General features: G+C 42.7%; 1 protein-coding gene across 3 annotated transcripts in view; it reads left to right on the top strand.

The window, feature by feature from the left end:
• LOC120943721 (aldehyde oxidase-like) overlaps positions 1-18716 on the top strand; it is a 181666-nt gene that overhangs the window by 90349 nt on the left and 72601 nt on the right. For all 3 annotated transcript variants that reach the window (XM_040357197.1, XM_040357198.1, XM_040357199.1), the window contains 6 exons: positions 1588-1772; positions 4063-4225; positions 7077-7181; positions 7294-7463; positions 10599-10725; positions 12710-12832. In XM_040357197.1, coding sequence (XP_040213131.1) covers positions 1588-1772; positions 4063-4225; positions 7077-7181; positions 7294-7463; positions 10599-10725; positions 12710-12832 — 873 coding nt within the window. The remainder of the gene's footprint in view (positions 1-1587; positions 1773-4062; positions 4226-7076; positions 7182-7293; positions 7464-10598; positions 10726-12709; positions 12833-18716) is intronic.

An 18716-nucleotide genomic window follows, 5' to 3' on the forward strand; every position in this document is an offset into this window, starting at 1 on the left:
GACGGTGCCATTGCCTGTAAATGCCGCCGATTTGACATGCGATTTGACATGTCAAAACGCACCAGTGTGAACCAGGGCTTAAACTTGTAAATCTTATTTAACACCTGATAGTGCTGCTGGTACATAAATATTACTAAACTAGTAGACTGGGCATACCCCGCTCTGTCCTTTCCTAGAGATGAGGATATTAATCAAAATTTACCTTACCTTTTACTTTTAGCAGATTAGACCAAAATTCAAGTGTTTACCTGTAAGTTGCATATGTCTTCAAAATCGTGCACCATTTAGGCAGGGAGAGGACAAAATGGATTATTTTCTTGGGTTGTAGAGGGTGGTGTTAAATGTAGACCCTTTTATTACCCTGCTCCTCTGTGTCGCCATCCCTCTTATGTAGTTTCCCCTTGCCTCTCATGAGATGTCTCAGCCAAAGCAGAATTTGTTTGTGTTATCAGTTCTCCCATTCTTGCCTTCCATAGATGAAGATTCAGTAGTAATACCTCAGCTCTCAATACCTAGACACTGACAGTGTTTTTCAATTCCAGTCCTCAAGGTGCACCAACAGGTCATGTTTTCAAGATTTCCCTCAGATGAAACTGCTGATGTAATTACTAATCAAATCACCTGTGTCAAAATAATGACTGTTGATGCGCCTTGAGGATTGGCTGTTGATGCGCCTTGAGGATTGGAATTGAGAAACGTTGAACTAGAGGGTTGAGGGACTTTGATTGGCTGCATAGGTGCCAAATTGTTCAAGTCCCCATCCCAATTCTTCTTGGATTGGAAAGCTACCCTCCTGCTGGTAGTTGTATCCCTTCGCCATATTGTACCAAACTCCTGGCCATAGGCCTACTCATGACATCCCTGGTCGTAGGCCTTAATATTTAAAAATAAAGAAATGTTCACATGAAAAATGTTTTTTCGCACTTACTGTAGCTTTCAAAGATGGCCATAACTTCGACATACTGATAGAGCTTAGTGCAGAATGCCATGCACAGGAACAGTCATTCTGTAGTCATTTGGGCACAGAACGTCAACACACAACTTGTAAGCCATCTTCCCTTTGCACCAACTCTTTTCTTAGGAGCACCATAGAGTTGGGACCACTTCGCCAAGTATAAATCCACAGCATTTAGCCTCCGTCATCGAGTCTAATCAAGGTGCTTTTCTTTAGACTTCCATCATAAAGCTGGCCAAAATCTCCACTTCAGGTCAGGATTCATGGATCACCATCTGGTGTGCTATATGTAATTAAAAGAAAACCAGGGAAACCGCAAAGTGTAAAACTGATAGAAATCGCTTCTCATTTACTGTATTTAATTCAAGTGTCATAGTTAAATAGACAGTAAAAATAACACATTGCAGCCAGTCCCAATAGTGGGGTAAGCCACTTCCGGATTCCCAGAACATGATGACGTCACAAGCTTAGACTCCTCCATAAATTTTTCGCTACAAATGGCATCTTTTGTGCCCCGTTATTCCAGTTATAACAATGGCCAATCATGAGGGGAGTTAAACTACATAAAATATATAGCATGAATAAGTATGTAAGCAAATGGTCCTATGCTAATTTTGGTCTTTTGTCTGCAGTGGGAGATTGTGTCTGCCTTCAGACAAGCACAAAGAAAAGTAAACTCCGCAGCCATAGTAGTGGCAGGAATGCAAGTTATTTTCCAAGAGAAGTCCGATGTCATTGAAGATATAAATCTTTACTTTGGAAGTGTCAGTAAAAGTACAATACATGCAAAGAAGACTAGAGATGCACTAATTGGAAGGTTTGTATTACTGAATACTGCTTGTTAAGGCTGCATAGGGGCCTTGATGAAGAAGGTCCACTGAAATTTATGCAGGGGGACACTCCACAGAGGAAGTGGACTGTAGAGACCAGAACCCACTAACCCTAGAGTTTCATTAGCAATTAAATATCTCTGCTACTGGCAGGTTTAAAAATGTGTTGGCAGTCACCTCATTTACAACAAACTGAAGTCAATATGCTGCTAAAGTCACAATCCTCAAGTGGTTAAATTGTGGGCAATTGATTGAAGTTTCATAATACAGCTATATATAAAAATCTAATTCTTAACCACTTGCTTACTGGGCACATATACCCCCTTCCTGCCCAGGCGAAAATTTCAGCTTTCGGCACTGCGTCTCTTTAACTGACAATCGTGCGGCGTGGCTCCCAAACAAAATTGACGTTCTTTTTTTCCCCACAAATAGGGCTTTCTTTTGGTGGTATTTGATCACCTCTGCGGTTTTTATTTTTTGCGTTATAAACAAAAAAAGGGCAACAATTTAGAAAAAAACACAATATTTTTTACTTTTTGTTATAATTAATATCCCAATTTAAAAAAAAATAATAATAATTTTCTCAGTTTAGGCCAATATGTATTCTTCTACATAAGTTATAGCGCCTACAAAATAGGGGACAGAATTATGACTTTTTTTTATTATTATTTTTTTACTAGTAATGGCGGCGATCTGCGATTTTTATTGTGACTGCGACATTATGGCGGACATATCGGACACTTTTGACACATTTTTGGGACCATTCACATTTATACAGCGAACGGTGCTATAAATATGCACTGATTACTGTATAAATGTGACTGGCAGGGAAGGGGTTAACACTAGGGGGAGAGGAAGGGGTTAAATGTGTTCCCTACTAGTGATTCTAACTGTGGGTGGAGGGGACTGACTGGGGGAGGTGATCGATCTGTGTCCCTATGTACAAGGGACACAGCATCGGTCTCCTCTCCCTGACAGGACGTGGATCTGTGTGTTTACACACACAGATCCACATCCTTGTCTGTGTAACGGCCGATCACGGATACCCGGCGGACATCGCGGCCGCCAGGCACGCGCATCGGCACCGCAGTGACGGGCACGCGCGCACTGCCGACATCGCTTGGGAGGAGGGGGGCTTAGCAGAAAAGAGGAACAAGGACAGGGGTGGCAGCCGGGAGGCATTTACCAGAACCAATCCTTTGGATTTTCCTCCTGCAGTAGCTAAAAGCCAGTGGAATGGAGAGGAGGAGACGCTGGCTTTCAGCTGCTGCAGGAGGAAAATACAGGAGATCATGGCAAGACCAGTGCAGTATATTACAAATCTGAATTCCCAGCAAATGGCTGGGGAATCTGATTTTCCTTCGCATCACAGTAGTGTATTTTGACTTACCATAGCAGTGTCCTCTACAAGACCCCCCCCCCCCCCCCCAATACCAGTGTCCTCTGCTTTTTTTCACAACACCTCCCACACAAGCATAGGAGGTGTCCTGTCTATTTGTGTACACAGAGAGAGTAGAAGGCAGCACAGCTCAGGACGGAGGGCGGGAGCTGCCGGAGTTAACTTTTCATATTAACAAGCAGGTGATTGATTACTAGGACCGTCCTGTGTCCTAGCAACCAATCATCTGCCTGTTAACTTGAAAAGTTAACTTGGCCAGCTCCCGCCACCCCTCCTGAGCAGTGCTGCCTTTGGATATTCACGATGCCATGGGAAGGAGAGCTGGGGCGGTGGGGAGGAACGACACCTAAGTGGCAAGGGTTGGCAATGCAGAGACCTGTTTGTAAATCCGTGACCTGTTGGCAGTTGGCAGGTAGATTGCGATCGACAGGTTGCTGGCCCCCTGAATTTAGACCATATCTATCATTAATAGAATAAGTATGGACAAAACGAATGTTTGTTTTATTTTACCTTGATAAACATTTAATGTTTTTGTTTTATGGTTTATTTTTCTGCTACTTCTTTTTGATTATGGAATTCATATTGGCTGTACATGGTCATATTTTATGTGATATTGCACCATATAATTATATATTGGATTCTGCCTTTTAATTACATGATCTCCAGCTTTGAAACAAAAACCTCCTTGTCCCTCACCTTCTTAACCCATTTTAATATCAGTATCTCTAATGTGTAACATTTTCAAGCCATGACACACAATAATACAATAGACCACAAATTGCCTAACTACATTGTGAGAGTGGAATATGATATGCACATAAACAGAGCAATTCTTGGTTATTAGTGGTGATACCGTTTGTACCTACTGTTCTGTCCAGGCAGTGGAATGAGGAGACATTGGGTGAAGCTTGCAGGCTGGTTCTGGATGAGATTTCTCTTGATCCTGCAGCTCCTGGTGGAAAGGTGGAATATAGAAGAACACTGACTGTTAGTTTTCTCTTCAAGTTTTATCTCGAGGTGCTATATACGCTAAGATCAGAGGTAAGTACTGTAGCTTAATGATACACAGCTTATATTATTTTCAATCTAATTCCAAGAAAAAGTACCCTTTTAACTTGAAATATGGATTCCCAGTGTCCTCTCACTAAACCCTAGAAAAACTATAGGATACAGTAGTGACATAGAGGTCAGAGAGAGAAACTATTGAGCACAATAGGTTACACAGGAACCTGACTTTCAGAGGAAACTGTTCCAGGGTATTTCTCTGAATAGGAGCAGTGTTACCAACAGGTTCTTTGTAAATACTTATTTAGGCAACTTTGTTTACATGACATAGTTGTCAAAAAAACAACCAAAAAAACAGGTATTTGTGGTAGTCAGGAAATTGTATGGAAGTTATGGCATCATTAGAGCAGAGCAAGATTTCAGTAGGGCAGGAAACAATGTCAGTAGAGCAGTAAATGGCATCAGTAGAGCAGAGCACAATGTCAGTAGAGCAGTGGATGGCATCAGTAGTGCAGAGGACGATGTCAGTAGAGTGGTGGATGGTGTCAGTAGGGCAGAGCAAGATTTCAGTTGGGGAGAGGACAATGTCAGTAGAGCAGTAGATGGCATCAGTAGGCCAATGGATGATGTCAGTAGGCCAGTGGACTATGTCAGTAGAGAAGTAGATGGCGTCAGTAGGGCAGTGGACAATGTCAGTAGAGCAGTGGAGGACATCAGTAGAGCAGTAGATGGTGTCAGTAGGGGAGAGGACAATGTCAGTAGGGCAGTGGACAATGTCAGTAGAGAAGTAGATGGCGCCAGTAGGGCAGTGGACAGTGTCAGTAGGGCAGTGGACAATGTCAGTAGAGCAGTGGAGGACATCAGTAGGGCAGAGAACAATGTCAGTAGGCTAGTGGACGGTATCAATAGGCTAGTCGACGGTGTCAGTAGGGAAGTGGAGGGTGTCAGTAGAGCAGTGGAGGGTGTCAGTAGAGCAGTAAACAACTTCCGTTGAGGCAACTTTGTTAAAATGACATAGTCGGTAAAAAAAAAAAACAGGTATTTGTGGTATTCAGGAAATTGGCGTTAGTAGGGCAGAGCAAGATTTCAGTAGTAGAGCAGTAGATGGAGTCAGTAGGGCAGTGGACGATTTCAGTAGGGCAGTGGGCGATTTCAGTAGGGCAATGGATGATTTCAGTAGGGCAGTGGATGGTGTCAGTAGGGCAGAGGACGATTTCAGTAGTGGCAACTTTTTTTAAAATGACATAGTCGGTAAAAAATAAAAAAATATACATTTGTGGTATTCAGGATATTATGGAAGTTACAGAAACTAAAATACTTAATTATTAGTACAGACAATAACATGCAAAAAAGATTTTATACAAGAATTTAAGCATTCACTTTTTATTAAAAATGTAGGTAGGACTGGTTATATTTGATATCTCTGATGTAAGGGGGTCAGGCCTGGGGGGGGGGGGCAGGCCTAAAGCTGTGTAAGGGGGCCCCAAAACTTCTGATGGCTGTCCTGTTCCCCACACATTGCACCAAATTTCAGTATACCGCTGCATGCTTGAATGATAGCTGGAGATAAATCTGTCTCCTGCAAACTTCAGACAATCCGTGAAGAGGTGGTATCCAGCCAACGAGGTGCCATGTTGCGTGCAACATCACTTCCTCCCAGCTCCCCAGTCTGTCTCCACATGGAGGTGAGAACACTTTTTTTTGGGGGGGGGGGAGGGGGGATGCAAGTAGCTTGTCTTGCCTGGGGGGGGGGGGGGAATTTGTCCCCCCTAGCACCGGCCCTGCATATGGCACCTTTTAGTAAAAAGATATATAAGCTGTTAGCATTTATGGAGTTGGATGACAATGTAAAGTCAGGAAGACATTAAAACCGTTGTAGAACCTTTTAAACCCTGAGGCTCAAGAAAAAGTGTTAGGCCCCATGCACACGAGAAGCAATTACAAACACCTCTAAACTCACGTTTTCAAAGGCAAAAACCGGCGTTTAAAACGCCCGTTTTTGCCGTGAATTGCGCAGCGTTTTGCCGCGATTTGCGGCGTTTTACCGCGTTTGCGGCTGTCAGTGCATTGACAACGGACATAAACCCAACTGCTTTAAAATGCCAAAAAACTTGATTGTGTGCATGGACACATAGGATAACATTAAATGTGTTCAGGGGCAGTTGAAAAAAAATGCCCAAATGCCTCTGAACTCGAGTTTAGCAGCGTCTCGTGTGCATGGGGCCTTAGGCTTAAAATATGTAAAGCTGAAATACAAGTTCATATATATTTTTTAAATCACCTCAGGCCCCTCAATAGCTTCAGGTGTTCCACAAACCCAATCCAGCTTAACCACTGTACGTAATTTCAGTTTTTGTTTGAAAGGAATTATTTGGAACCCACATACAGTACATACGTGATGGGTATTAGAAATAAGTATACACATATAAGAGTTACTTAAAACAGAACTCCAGAAATTGACTTTATGTATATGGCCGTGTCACCCACCCACCCCCCAGGTATTTTCTGTATAGAGGCTGCGAGAGCTCATTCACAGAGTGGCGATGGGGTGGAGTTTCATTGCTCCATCAGGGGCCATGCTGCAAATTCCAGTAGAAGCAGCTGGCTGAGGAGACCAATATGGTGGCACAGAACACAGGCATTGACTCCTGAACAGCAGATCATTGTAGGCCAACTCTTGGTCCACTGGACAGGTGAGTATGTTTTTAGAAGGGAACCCAGCATAAAAAGTAAAGGGGGATGGGAAGGTAGAAATAGTAGGGGAGTGAAGTTCCTCTTGAAGAGCTACTATACAATTACAATAAAGCAAAATTGTAATTGCCATTTCAATATCTAAAACATACAAAGTAAAATGCTTATGTACATATCTTAACTCCTTTTTCCACAGCTTGATGTGAATGGCTATAACCATCCTATGGAAATATCGCTGCACAACAGTGTTAAAAATTGCAATAACCAGGGTACACAACTGAAGACTATACAGAGATACCAAGTCAGTAAACTGTCAATCCCTGTTATTTTACGCTTTTTTTTGTCTGTTTCCATAACACAGCATGTGTAAAAAATAAATAAAATAAACACACCTAGTTTTATGTTATATCTAGGACAAAACAATTCATCAGCCTCCTCAGGATCCTGTTGGCCATCCCATCATGCACCGCACAGCCATGATGCAAACGTCTGGTGAAGCAATATACTGTGATGACATGCCCTTCATCGATGGAGAGCTTTTTATGGCTTTGGTGACTAGTTCTAGAGCTCATGCAAGAATCATGTCAGTAAACTGAATTTCACTCTATTATTTTCACAATATGATCGCTTGGAATGGAATGTATATTAAATGGCAATTAAGCATATATACATACACAGGTTTTGCTTCTGCTTTGACAATCAACGTGCCTCATGCCGCGTACACACCATCACTTTATGTGATGAAAAAAAAACATAATTTTCTGTGAAGTAAAAAATGACGTTTTTGAAACTTCAATTTTCAAAAACGATGTTGCCTACACACCATCGTTTTTTCACAATGCTCTAGCAAAGCGAGGTTACGTTCACCACGTTTTTCCATTGAAGCTCGCTTCATAACTTGCTTCTGGGAATGCGCGGGTGTAAAAACGTTGTTTTAAACGTTGTTTTTTGCTACACACGGTCAATTTCTGTGAAGTAAAAAACGACGTTTTGAAAAACGACACATAAAATTGAAGCATGCTTCAATTTTTTTTGTCGTTTTTCACAAGACATAAAACGACGTTTTCCCCCACACGGTCATTTAAAGTGACGTTTTTAAAACGTAGTATTTTTTCATCACATAAAGTGATGGTGTGTACGCGGCATCACTGTTCCATCTAACAATCTAAGGCTGGCCATACACGGTTTGAATCTCAGCCGGTTCAGCAGGAACCCGGCTGAAATTCCATCTATTAATGAGCTGGCTGAATGTACCAAGCTGATCGACGACTGATCAACTTGGATACAACCAGTCTGCCTGATTCGCTTGCAATAATCACAAGCAGCTGCTATAGCCGCTAGCGATAATCACAGGCTTCTCCCGGCAGGGACTGTTTCCCACTCACGCCCCTTGCCAGGAGAAGACAATTAACACAAGGCAAGACATTAAGACAAGAGGGATTGCCCTTTCAACGCAGTCTGTGTTAGGCCCCTTTCACACTGGGGCGGGAGGCGCGGTGGTGGTATAGCGCCGCTAAAAAATAGCGGCGCTATTCCATCGGAATTGCTGCGGGATTCGGCCGCTAGCGGTGCAGTATTAACCCTCGCTAGTGGCCAATAAAGGGTTATTACCGCCCCCAATGCGCCTCTGCAGAGACGCATTGCGGGCAGTATTCCTGCAGTTTCCCATTGTTTTAAATGGGAAGGAGCAGTGGAATACATACTGCTCCTCTCACCGCTCCAAAGATGCTGCTAGTAGGAGATTTTTTTCTCTCCTGCCAGCACATTGCCTCAGTGTGAAAGCCCTCGGGCTTTCACAATGAGATGGCTGGGCAGGAGTTTTTTCAGGCGGTATAGCAGCGCTATTTTTAGCGCTGTACCGCCTGAAAAACTTCTCAGTGTGAAAGGGGTCTAAATGGGAGAAGCAAATTTTCTTTTATGCATGCTGTGGAAGTCTTTAAGACGTCCAATTTATTGAGAACAATGTATTCTCTATATGGATGATACCTTATCACAACAGCTATGAGGCGAGTTTATAATGCCGCGTACACACGACCGTTTTTCGGGTTGTAAACAATTACATTGTTTTTTAATGTCATTAAAAACGATCGTGTGTGGGCTCCATGGCATTTTTTACGACGTAAAAAATGGGCATTAAAAATTTAGAACATGCTTTAATTTTTCACGTTGTTTTTAACGTTGTCGTTTTTAACGTTGTCGTTTTTAACGTCGTCAAAAATGGTCGTGTGTGGGCTTTAATGACGTGAAAAAACGCGCATGCTCAGAAGTAAGTTATGAGACGGGAGCGCTCCTTCTGGTAAACTAGCGTTCGTAATGGAGATAGCACATTCATCACGCTGTAACAGGCTGAAAAGCGCGAATCGTCTTTTACTAACACAAAAACAACAAAAGCAGCCGTCGTACGCGTTGTATGTCACCGCGCTTTGCTAGAGCATTTTTTTTCACGATCATGTGTATGCAAGGCCCGGTTTAACAAAAGTCTGGTAAAAAAAAAACTTTATTTTTCTAGACCATTAAAAATGTAATTTTTTACATCCCGAAAAACGGTCGTGTGTATGCGGCATAAGGCGTCATGCACACTGGACATTTTTGGGTGTTTTTACAGCTGTTGTTTTTGGCTTCGGACGTTTTTTTCTACAGTCAACTCTCCAGCATGTTATCCTATGTGTCCATGCACACATAGGCTGTTATCAACTGTTTTTGGCTGGGGTGTCTTTTGGCTGTAAAAAAAAACAAAACTAGTGGGTTCTGAGTGGAATTTTTCAGCTGTTTTCAGTTGTAAAAATGCTCTAACGTCAAACAGCCACTACAAAAACTCTGGGCCAGATCCACAGACAGAGTACGCCGGCGTATCTACTGATACGCCGGCGTACTTTCAAATTACCTGCGTCGTATCTTTGGTTTGAATCCTCAAACCAAGATACGACGGCATCTGGGTTAGATCTGACAGGTATACGTCCTCGTACGCCTTTCGGATCTAAGATGCAATACTTCGGCGCCCGCTGGGTGGCGTTCACGTTTTCCGCGTCGGGTATGCAAATTAGCTATTTCCGACGATCCACGAACATATGAGCGGCCGCCGCATTCCTTTACGTCGTCTCTAGTCTGTTTTTTCCAGCGTATAGTTAAAGCTGGTATTTTGCGGCATATAGTTCGACTTGCCATGTTAAGTATGGCCATCGTTCCCGCGTCGAAATTAGAATTTTTTTTTTTTTTTGCGTAAGTCGTCCGTGAATCGGAATGTACGTAAGTCCCGTCTAAGTTAAAAAAAATTACGTCCTAGCGACGTCATTTAGCGCAATGCACGCCGGGAAATTTCGGGACGGCGCATGCACAGTTCATTCGGCGCGGGGACGCGCTTCATTTAAATGAAACCCGCCCCCTAATTGCTGATTTGAATTCTGCCGCCAGAGATACACTATGCCGCCGTAACTTACGGCGCAAATTCTTTGAGGATTCAAAGCAGCCAAAAGTAAGTTACAGCGGCGTAGCGTATCTCACATACGCTGCGCCGATCTATTTCTATGTGGATCTGGCCCTTTATGTTTACTTTTTCCGTCAAATTGCTCCTCCCTTTAGATTGTTAGCTTCTAGGAGCATGGCCTCCTGCATTGAATTACATTATATCTGTACTGCCTTCCTTTAGAAATCTTGTAAAATGGTACTAATAACAATAATAGTATATTTACTACTAGTTTATTTTCTATGTTAATTTCAGATCTTTGGATCCAACTGAAGCAAAAAGCATGCAAGGCGTGTGTGATATTATCACTGCTAAAGATGTTCCAGGGGCGAATGAGTTTTCTTATTATGCTTGGCCTGACAGGTTAATGGCAGATAATGAGGTACAGTGTATAAGTGAAAGTTGGAAGGATTGTGTCATAGATTTGATTAGAATTCTTCCAACAGCAGCTATGTAGTAGATCCTAATGATCTAGACCTTGCTGCAGTACGGCCACCATTACACCATTATGTCATGTTTAAAAATTGTGGCTTTAAGATACTTCATACAGCCTAAATATCTATAAAGGGACAGCTTTTTATATTCAGTGAAGTTTGTTGCTCTTCTTTATAATGCCAACATTTTTAATGAATGCATCATGTTATAATGGCCTAAAAAGTATGGTATGTAGATGAAAAAAATTATTTACAGTATGTATTTGAATTGTACCCTCACGCCAACAGTTTTTTTTTTTTTAGATGTGTGTAAATAAGGTGATCTTGATTAGTGTGTGTCAGCCAAGATTAATAGGGGTTGTAAAGGTTATTTTTTTATTTTCTAAATAGGTTCCTATAAGCTAGTTCATTGTTGGTTCACTTACCTTTTCCTTCAATTTCCTTTCTAAGGGCCAGATTCACGTAGAACTCCGGCGGCGTAACGTATCCCATTTACGTTACACCGCTGCAAGTTTTCAGCGCAAGTGCTTGATTCACAAAGCACTTGCCTGTAAACTTGCGGCGGTGTAGCGCAAATCCGTCCGGTGCAAGCCCGCCTAATTCAAATGGGGCGTGTATCATTTAAATTAGGCTCGTTCCCGCCGAACGTACTGCGCATGCTCCGTTTTGTAATTTCCCGCCGTGCTTTGTGCGAAATGACGTTGCACCAACGTAATTTTTTGAACGGCGACATGCGTTACGTCCTTTCCTATTCCCGTACGACTTACGCAAAAAAAAATGCAAAATTTGACACGGGAACGACGGCCATACTTTAACATGGCTAGTCTAAATATAAGCCATTGAAATAGCATGCGTAACTTTACGACGGGAAAAGCTGACGTAAGAGAATGCGACAAGCGCGCGTAGCTTCGTGGATCGCCGTAAACAGCTAATTAGCATACCCGACGCGGAAAACGACGCAAACTCCACCCAGCGGGCTCCGAAGTATTGCATCCTAAGATCCGAAGGCGTACAAAGCCGTACGCCTGTCGGATCTTAGCCAAATGCCGTTGTATCTTTGTTTGAGAATTCAAAATAAAGATACGACGCGGCAAATTTGAAAGTACGCCGGCGTATCAGCAGATACGCCGGCGTACTCTCACTGTGAATCTGGCCCCAAATTTTTTTTTTCTTTGTCTGAATTTCTCACTTCCTGTTTCTCCTCAGTAAGCTTTCCACCATAATCCGAGTGGCGGAAAGTCAGTCAGAACAGCTTACTGAACAGCTTACTGAGGAAGAACAGGAAGTGAGAAATTCAGAAAAAGAAAACAAAGAAAAAAAACATTTAGAAGGGAAATCGAAGGAAAAGGTAAGTGAACCAACAATGCACTAGCATAAAAAGAACCTGTTTAGAAAATAAAAAACTAACCTTTACAACCCCTTTAGGTTGTGTGTCAGCCTAATCGTTGAAAATAATGCACTTCCTATAAACAAGGAGCCATGAAGAAAAAAAACACTGCTGTTCTTGAGCTCCCAACACAGACTAAGTAATGTGATCTCTGGCTGTCAATCATAAAAAAATGCACATGTACAGTATATAGATACATTATACAGATTGATTACAATAAAGTATATCTTAAGATTTTTTTGGACAGGTAGAGAATTAGTTAAAACATGATGATGAGCTATTGTGAAAAAATGTGTTTGAAATTGTAATAATAATTACAGTATAATAAAAAAAAAAAGTGGTAACCAGGACAGATAGTGACAATAAAAACCTGACAAGGTTGTCTTTTCTTCCAAAGTCTGTCCACATTAGATACACATTGAAAGAGGTCAACTTGAAGTATATATATAAAAAAAAAAAAAAAGTATTGTTAAAAATTACTAGATGTCACTCTTAATAAAGCTGCCTATAGAAAGCAGAAATAACTTGCCTGTCTTCATTTCAAGGTACTGTGTGTTGGTTACATAGTTTGTGCAGTGGTTGCGGATACACCAGAGCATGCCAAGAAAGCAGCTAAAAAGGTGAAGATCATCTATGAAGATATAGAACCTGCGATACTCACTATAGAGGTAGGAAGTTTTCTACAGCATTTAAAGTACAGGCAGCACTATTGGTGCTTTAATCAATACTTGCATTGCAATCAAAAATACAAGCATAATATCCATAGGCACAAAATAATATTAGAGCAGATGCACTTATATCAGAAGCTTACAGGCATGCAATTATAAGCCTTCTATTTACCATAACTACTGCAGTGAAATCCCAATTCAATCCAAATGGACTGTACATGAGCACTTATGCCGCGTACACACGACCGTTTTTCATGACAAGAAAAATGCAATTTCTTAAATTGGTCGTTAAAAACAGTCGTGTGTACGCTTTAACGACAGGGAAAAAACACGCATGCTCAGAAGCAAGTTATGAGACGGGAAATTAGCATAATCAGCCCAAAGGGTGGCGCCATTTGAATGGAACTTCCCCTTTATAGTGCTGTCGTACGTGTTGTAATACGGTGATGGTGGCCAATATTGTAAGAAAATACCTAAGTCTTACCACATCCCTAAATGTAGACTATCTATGTACACCCCGAAGGGTGTGTTTCCTCGATGGGACTTTTACTTGGGAAGACTAGGTTGCTACGTGACAAAGTAGGTCACAAAAAATGTATAGAAACATATACATTTATTAGCAAAAAGTTTTTTACATCACTGGTATAGCGGCCAAACTTATCATAAGAAGCGCATCCAGAAGATTAGAGAGAACAACATGGAAAACAACACAAGGTCAGCAGCAATAATATTAAAGTGAAGATAATTGCAAAGCATAAACAAACAAAAGATGATGCAAGACCCAACGCTGTCTGTAGAGTGAAGACAGGTATCCCAACGTTTCGAGGCTTCTTAGCTTTATATGACCTCTTCTTCAGGGGAAGGGTATTGCAGTTTATGTTGATGGCAAAATCTATATATGTTAAAAGGAAATACAGACAGAAAGAACAGAAGAAATAATCGTAAAAAATACATAATAAGTACATTCTTATCCAAGATATTTCTCTTTGTACGCACAGTGCACCAGAACGTGAATATATACAGAGAAAGAGACCACAGCAACCATTGTATGCACATAGATATATATAGAGCAGGGGTCTCAAACTCAAATTACCTGAGGGCCATGGGCGTAGGAACCGGAGGGGACGGGGGGGACGCATCCCCCCCAGGAAATAATGCGGGGGGGACAGGTATTGTAAAATCCCCCCCAGGTTAGGAGGACTTGGAGGCTCCCAAGTTGGAGCACTGCTGACATATCGCCGTGTGGGGTGCAGTTCACCCAGGTGCCACAGAGGTGGCGCTCAAGCGCCAGAGTGCGCCTCTCCCTCCTCCTTTCCATCCTCCTCTCCTTGTCTGAGGCCAGTCCACCGCTCCTAGTCCTCCCTCCTGTTCCATCCACGAACGATCTTCCTCTTCTCCACCCCGGCGGCGCAGCTGCACACTGTCCTCTCCAGCTGCCGCCCGGGTGGGGTTTGGGGGGGGGGGCTCTGTACTAATTGTGGGGGGGCTCTGTACTAATTGTGGGGGGGGAGTGGCTTGTGGGGGTCTCTGTACTAATTGTGGGGGGTCTCTGTACTAATTGTGGGGGGTCTCTGTACTAATTGTGGGGGGTCTCTGTACTAATTGTGGGGGGTCTCTGTACCAATTGTGGGGGGTCTCTGTACTAATTGTGGGGGGGCTCTGTACTAATTGTGGGGGGAGTGGCTTGTGGGGGGGCTCTGTACTAATTGTGGGGGGAAGTGGCTTGTGGGGGGGCTCTGTACTAATTGTGGGGGGAAGTGGCTTGTGGGGGGGCTCTGTACTAATTGTGGGGGGAAGTGGCTTGTGGGGGGGCTCTGTACTAATTGTGGGGGGAAGTGGCTTGTGGGGGGGCTCTGTACTAATTGTGGGGGGGGGGTGGCTTGTGGGGGGTCTCTGTACTAATTGTGGGGGGTCTCTGTACTAATTGTGGGGGGGAGAGACGTGTGGGGGGGCTCTGTACTAATTGTGGGGGGTCTCTGTACTAATTGTGGGGGGGGGAGACGTGTGGGGGGGCTCTGTACTAATTGTGGGGGGGAGTGGCTTGTGGGGGGCTCTGTACTAATTGTGGGGGATGGCTTGGGGGGGGGGCTCTGTACTAATTGTGGGGGGGTCTGTATTGTGGGGGATCGTGGGGGGGTTCTGTACTAATTGTGGGGAATGACTTGTGGTGAGGGGTCTGTAAAAATTGAGGGGGTGGTTTGTTCGGGGGTCTGTACTAATGGATGGGGGGACTCTACTAATGGGGGGTGGTTTATGGGGGGGTCTGTACTAATGGAGGGGAGCGGTGGTTTGTCCTGGGGGGCAGCAGTGTGTGTGGGCTGCCGCTGCGGGTGGCATCTGAAGGACGAGTCCACGCCGCGCTCACCACACAGGCCGGACACACGCCCGCAGAGCCACCGCAACTTCCAAGGCTTCAGAAACAGGTAAGGGGGATCTGTTTTAAAGTTTCCTGTTTAAAAAAAAAACACCAAATCCCTGCAATAATATATTAAACAGCCTGTATAATGTATTATTGCTGGGATTTGTAGTCCTCTGTAACTGCTGGTATTATGCATTGTGTTTTATATAATGTATCATTGCTGGGATTTGTTGTTCCTCTATAGCTGGTGGTATTCTCCATTGCGCTGTATAATGTATTATTGCTGGGATTTGTAGTTCCTCTATAACTAGTCAGTGGTAATCTGCATTGCGTAGTATAATCATTATACAACGCAATGGAGAATACCAGCAGTTACAGAGGAACAACAAATCCCAGCAATAGTACATTATACAACGCAATGCAGAATAACGCCATCTATGCGATCTTTCTCTGTAAAAGATAAATAAGTTAAACGATCACTTTAAGCATCATAACCATTTAAGGTTAATGGAGCACAGATATAATGTATGGAGTGTGCGCGCCGGGGGGCGGTTCGGTAAAAATGCTGTCCCCCCCAGATTTGTAAGGGTTCCTACACCCATGCTGAGGGCCACAAGACAAGTTTTCATATGCCATGGGGGGCCGCATGCAAACTTTCAAACTTCAAAAACAACAGTACTGGTGTCAGCAAACACATTATTAACCCCCAGCACTGGTGTCAGTGAGCGCATTATTACCACCAGCACTGGTGTAAGTCAGGGTTTGACAAATTTGCTTGGAATCTAGGAGCCAGCTAAAAAAGTTAGGAGCCAGAAAACGCACCCCGTCCCGACGAGCTTGCGTGCAGAAGCGAACACATACGCGAGCAGCGCCCGCATATGTAAACGGTGTTCAAACCACACATGTGAGGTATCGCCGCGATTGGTAGAGCGAGAGCAATAATTCTAGCACTAGACCTCCTCTGTAACTTAAAACATGCAACCTGTAGATTTTTTTAAACGTCGCCTATGAAGATTTTAAAGGGTAAAAAAGTTTGTCGGCATTCCACAAGCGGACGCAATTTTGAAGCGTGACATGTTGGGTATGAATTTACTCGGCGTAACATTATCTTTCATAATATTAAAAAAAATGGGGATAACTTTACTGTTGTTTTATTTTTTAATTAAAAAAAGTGTAATTTTTTCCCAAAAAAGTGCGCTTGTAAGACCGCTGCGCAAATACGGCGTAACAGAAAGTATTGCAACGATCGCCATTTTATTCTCTAGGGTGTTAGGATAAAAAATATATATATATATAATGTTTGGGGGTTCTAATTAGAGGGAAGAAGATGGCAGTGAAAATAGTGTAAAATGACATTAGAATTGCTGTTTAACTTGTAATGCTTAACTTGTAATACCAACAGCCACCACCAGATGGCGCCAGCTCACATCTGGTGGTAATAACTTGTAATACCAATGGCTCACAACCAGATGGCGCCAGCTCACAAAAAAAATTAAATTTTTTTTTCCTCTTTGCTCCCCCCACTTCCGCCCTGCCTGCGGGCCATTTATAACTGGTCCGCGGGCCGCAAATGGCCTGCGGGCCGGTACTTTGAGACCACTGATATAGAGGTATATAAAAGAGTATTTGGGTATATAGCACCCAGTAGGTAGCACATACTAACCATTTTGTATGCTTATAGATATTCACAAAGGGAAATAAATTGCCGGTTATTAAAAAGGCATCCAGGTTCAAAAAATGTGTATTGAACACAAGGGGTTAAATCCTCCACTGGATCATGCAATCTAGAAAGGGGGACAGAAAGAAGAGGTCATATAAAGCTAAGAAGCCTCGAAACGTTGGGATACCTGTCTTCACTCTACAGACAGCATTGGGTCTTGCATCATCTTTTGTTTGATTATGCTTTGCAATTATCTTCACTTTAATATTATTGCTGCTGACCTTGTGTTGTTTTCCATGTTGTTCTCTCTAATCTCCTGGATGCGCTTCTTATGATAAGTTTGGCCGCTATACCAGTGATGTAAAAAACTTTTTGCTAATAAATTTATGTTTCTATATATTTTTTGTGACCTACTTTGTCACATAGCAACCTAATCTTCCCAAGTAAAAGTCCCATCGAAGAAACACACTCTTCGGGGTGTACATAGATCGTACGTGTTGTACGTCACCGCGCTTTTCTCGAGCATTTTTTATCACGATCGTGTGTAGGCAAGGCAAGCTTGAGAGGAATCACGTCGAGAAAAACGTCGTTTTTTTTCCATGACATGAACAATAATCGTGTGTATGCGGCTTTAGGCACCATGCACTCAAGCTTATTTTTAGGCACCTAGTGGCTCCTAGCAGCTACTTTGAGCATTTTTATTCTGCCCCAGAAGCAAATATTGCTATCCTATGTGTCCATGCACACTATTGTAAGCTAGAAGTGTTTTTCAAGTTTCAGCTTCTAGGAGCAGAAAGCAAACACTTTCTTTTTTTTCTAGGAGTGATTTCTTAGCAGAAAGAAAAAACTGACAGCTCCTAAGCGCGGTCAACTGCTGCCAAGCACTGGTTTCCAGCATTTTTTTCTTAACTAGTGGCCCACTTTCTCTTCCTTTACCACTTCAGCCCCAGAAGAATTGGCTGCCCAATGACCGGGCCATTTTTTGCGATTCTGCACTGCGTCGCTTTAACTGACAATTGCGACGTTACATACAATTTTTTTTCCCACAAACAGAATTTTCTTTTAGTGGTATTTGATCACCACTGCAGTTTTTATTTTTTTTAGCTATAAACAAAAAAAAAGCAACAATTTTGAAAAAAAAAAGCAATATTTTTTACTTTTTGCTATAATAAATATCCCCCAAAAATATATATATAAAAAAAATGTTTCCTCAATTTAGGCTGATATGTATTCTTCTACATATTTTTGGTAAAAAGAATCCTAATAAGCATATATTGATTAGTTTGCGCAAATGTTTTAGCGTCTATAAAATAGGGGATAGTTTTATGGCATTTTTATTATAATTTTTTTTTTTACCAGACACAACGGACACTTTTGACACTATTTTGGGACCATTGTCATTTATACAGCGATCAGTGCTATAAAAATGCACTGATTACTATGTTAATGACACTGGCAGGAAAGGGGTTGACCACTAGGGGGCGAGGAAGGGGTTAAGTGTGTCCTAGGGAGTGATTCTAACTGTAAGGGGGCTGGGCGACAAGTGACATGACAGTTATCACTGCTCCTGATGACAGGGAGCAGTAGATCAATGTCCTGTCGCTAGGCAGAACAGGGGATTGCTTTGTTTACAGCTCCGTGACACGATCGCAGGACACCAGCAGACTTTGAATCCGCGGGTCCCACGAGCATGGTCACAGAGTTTGCCACGGGCACGCCCACTAGGTGGCAGTTTCAAAGCAACGTACAGGTATGTTGCTTTGCCTGCCCATGACATTCTGCCCGCGTATATAGTCATGAGGCAGTCGGCAAGTGGTTAACAACAAGTGTATAGCTGGTTGTTAAGGAGCAGGCCGCATCCTTAA

Source organism: Rana temporaria, chromosome 6 (assembly GCF_905171775.1).
Source record: "Rana temporaria chromosome 6, aRanTem1.1, whole genome shotgun sequence".
Taxonomy (NCBI): domain Eukaryota; kingdom Metazoa; phylum Chordata; class Amphibia; order Anura; family Ranidae; genus Rana; species Rana temporaria.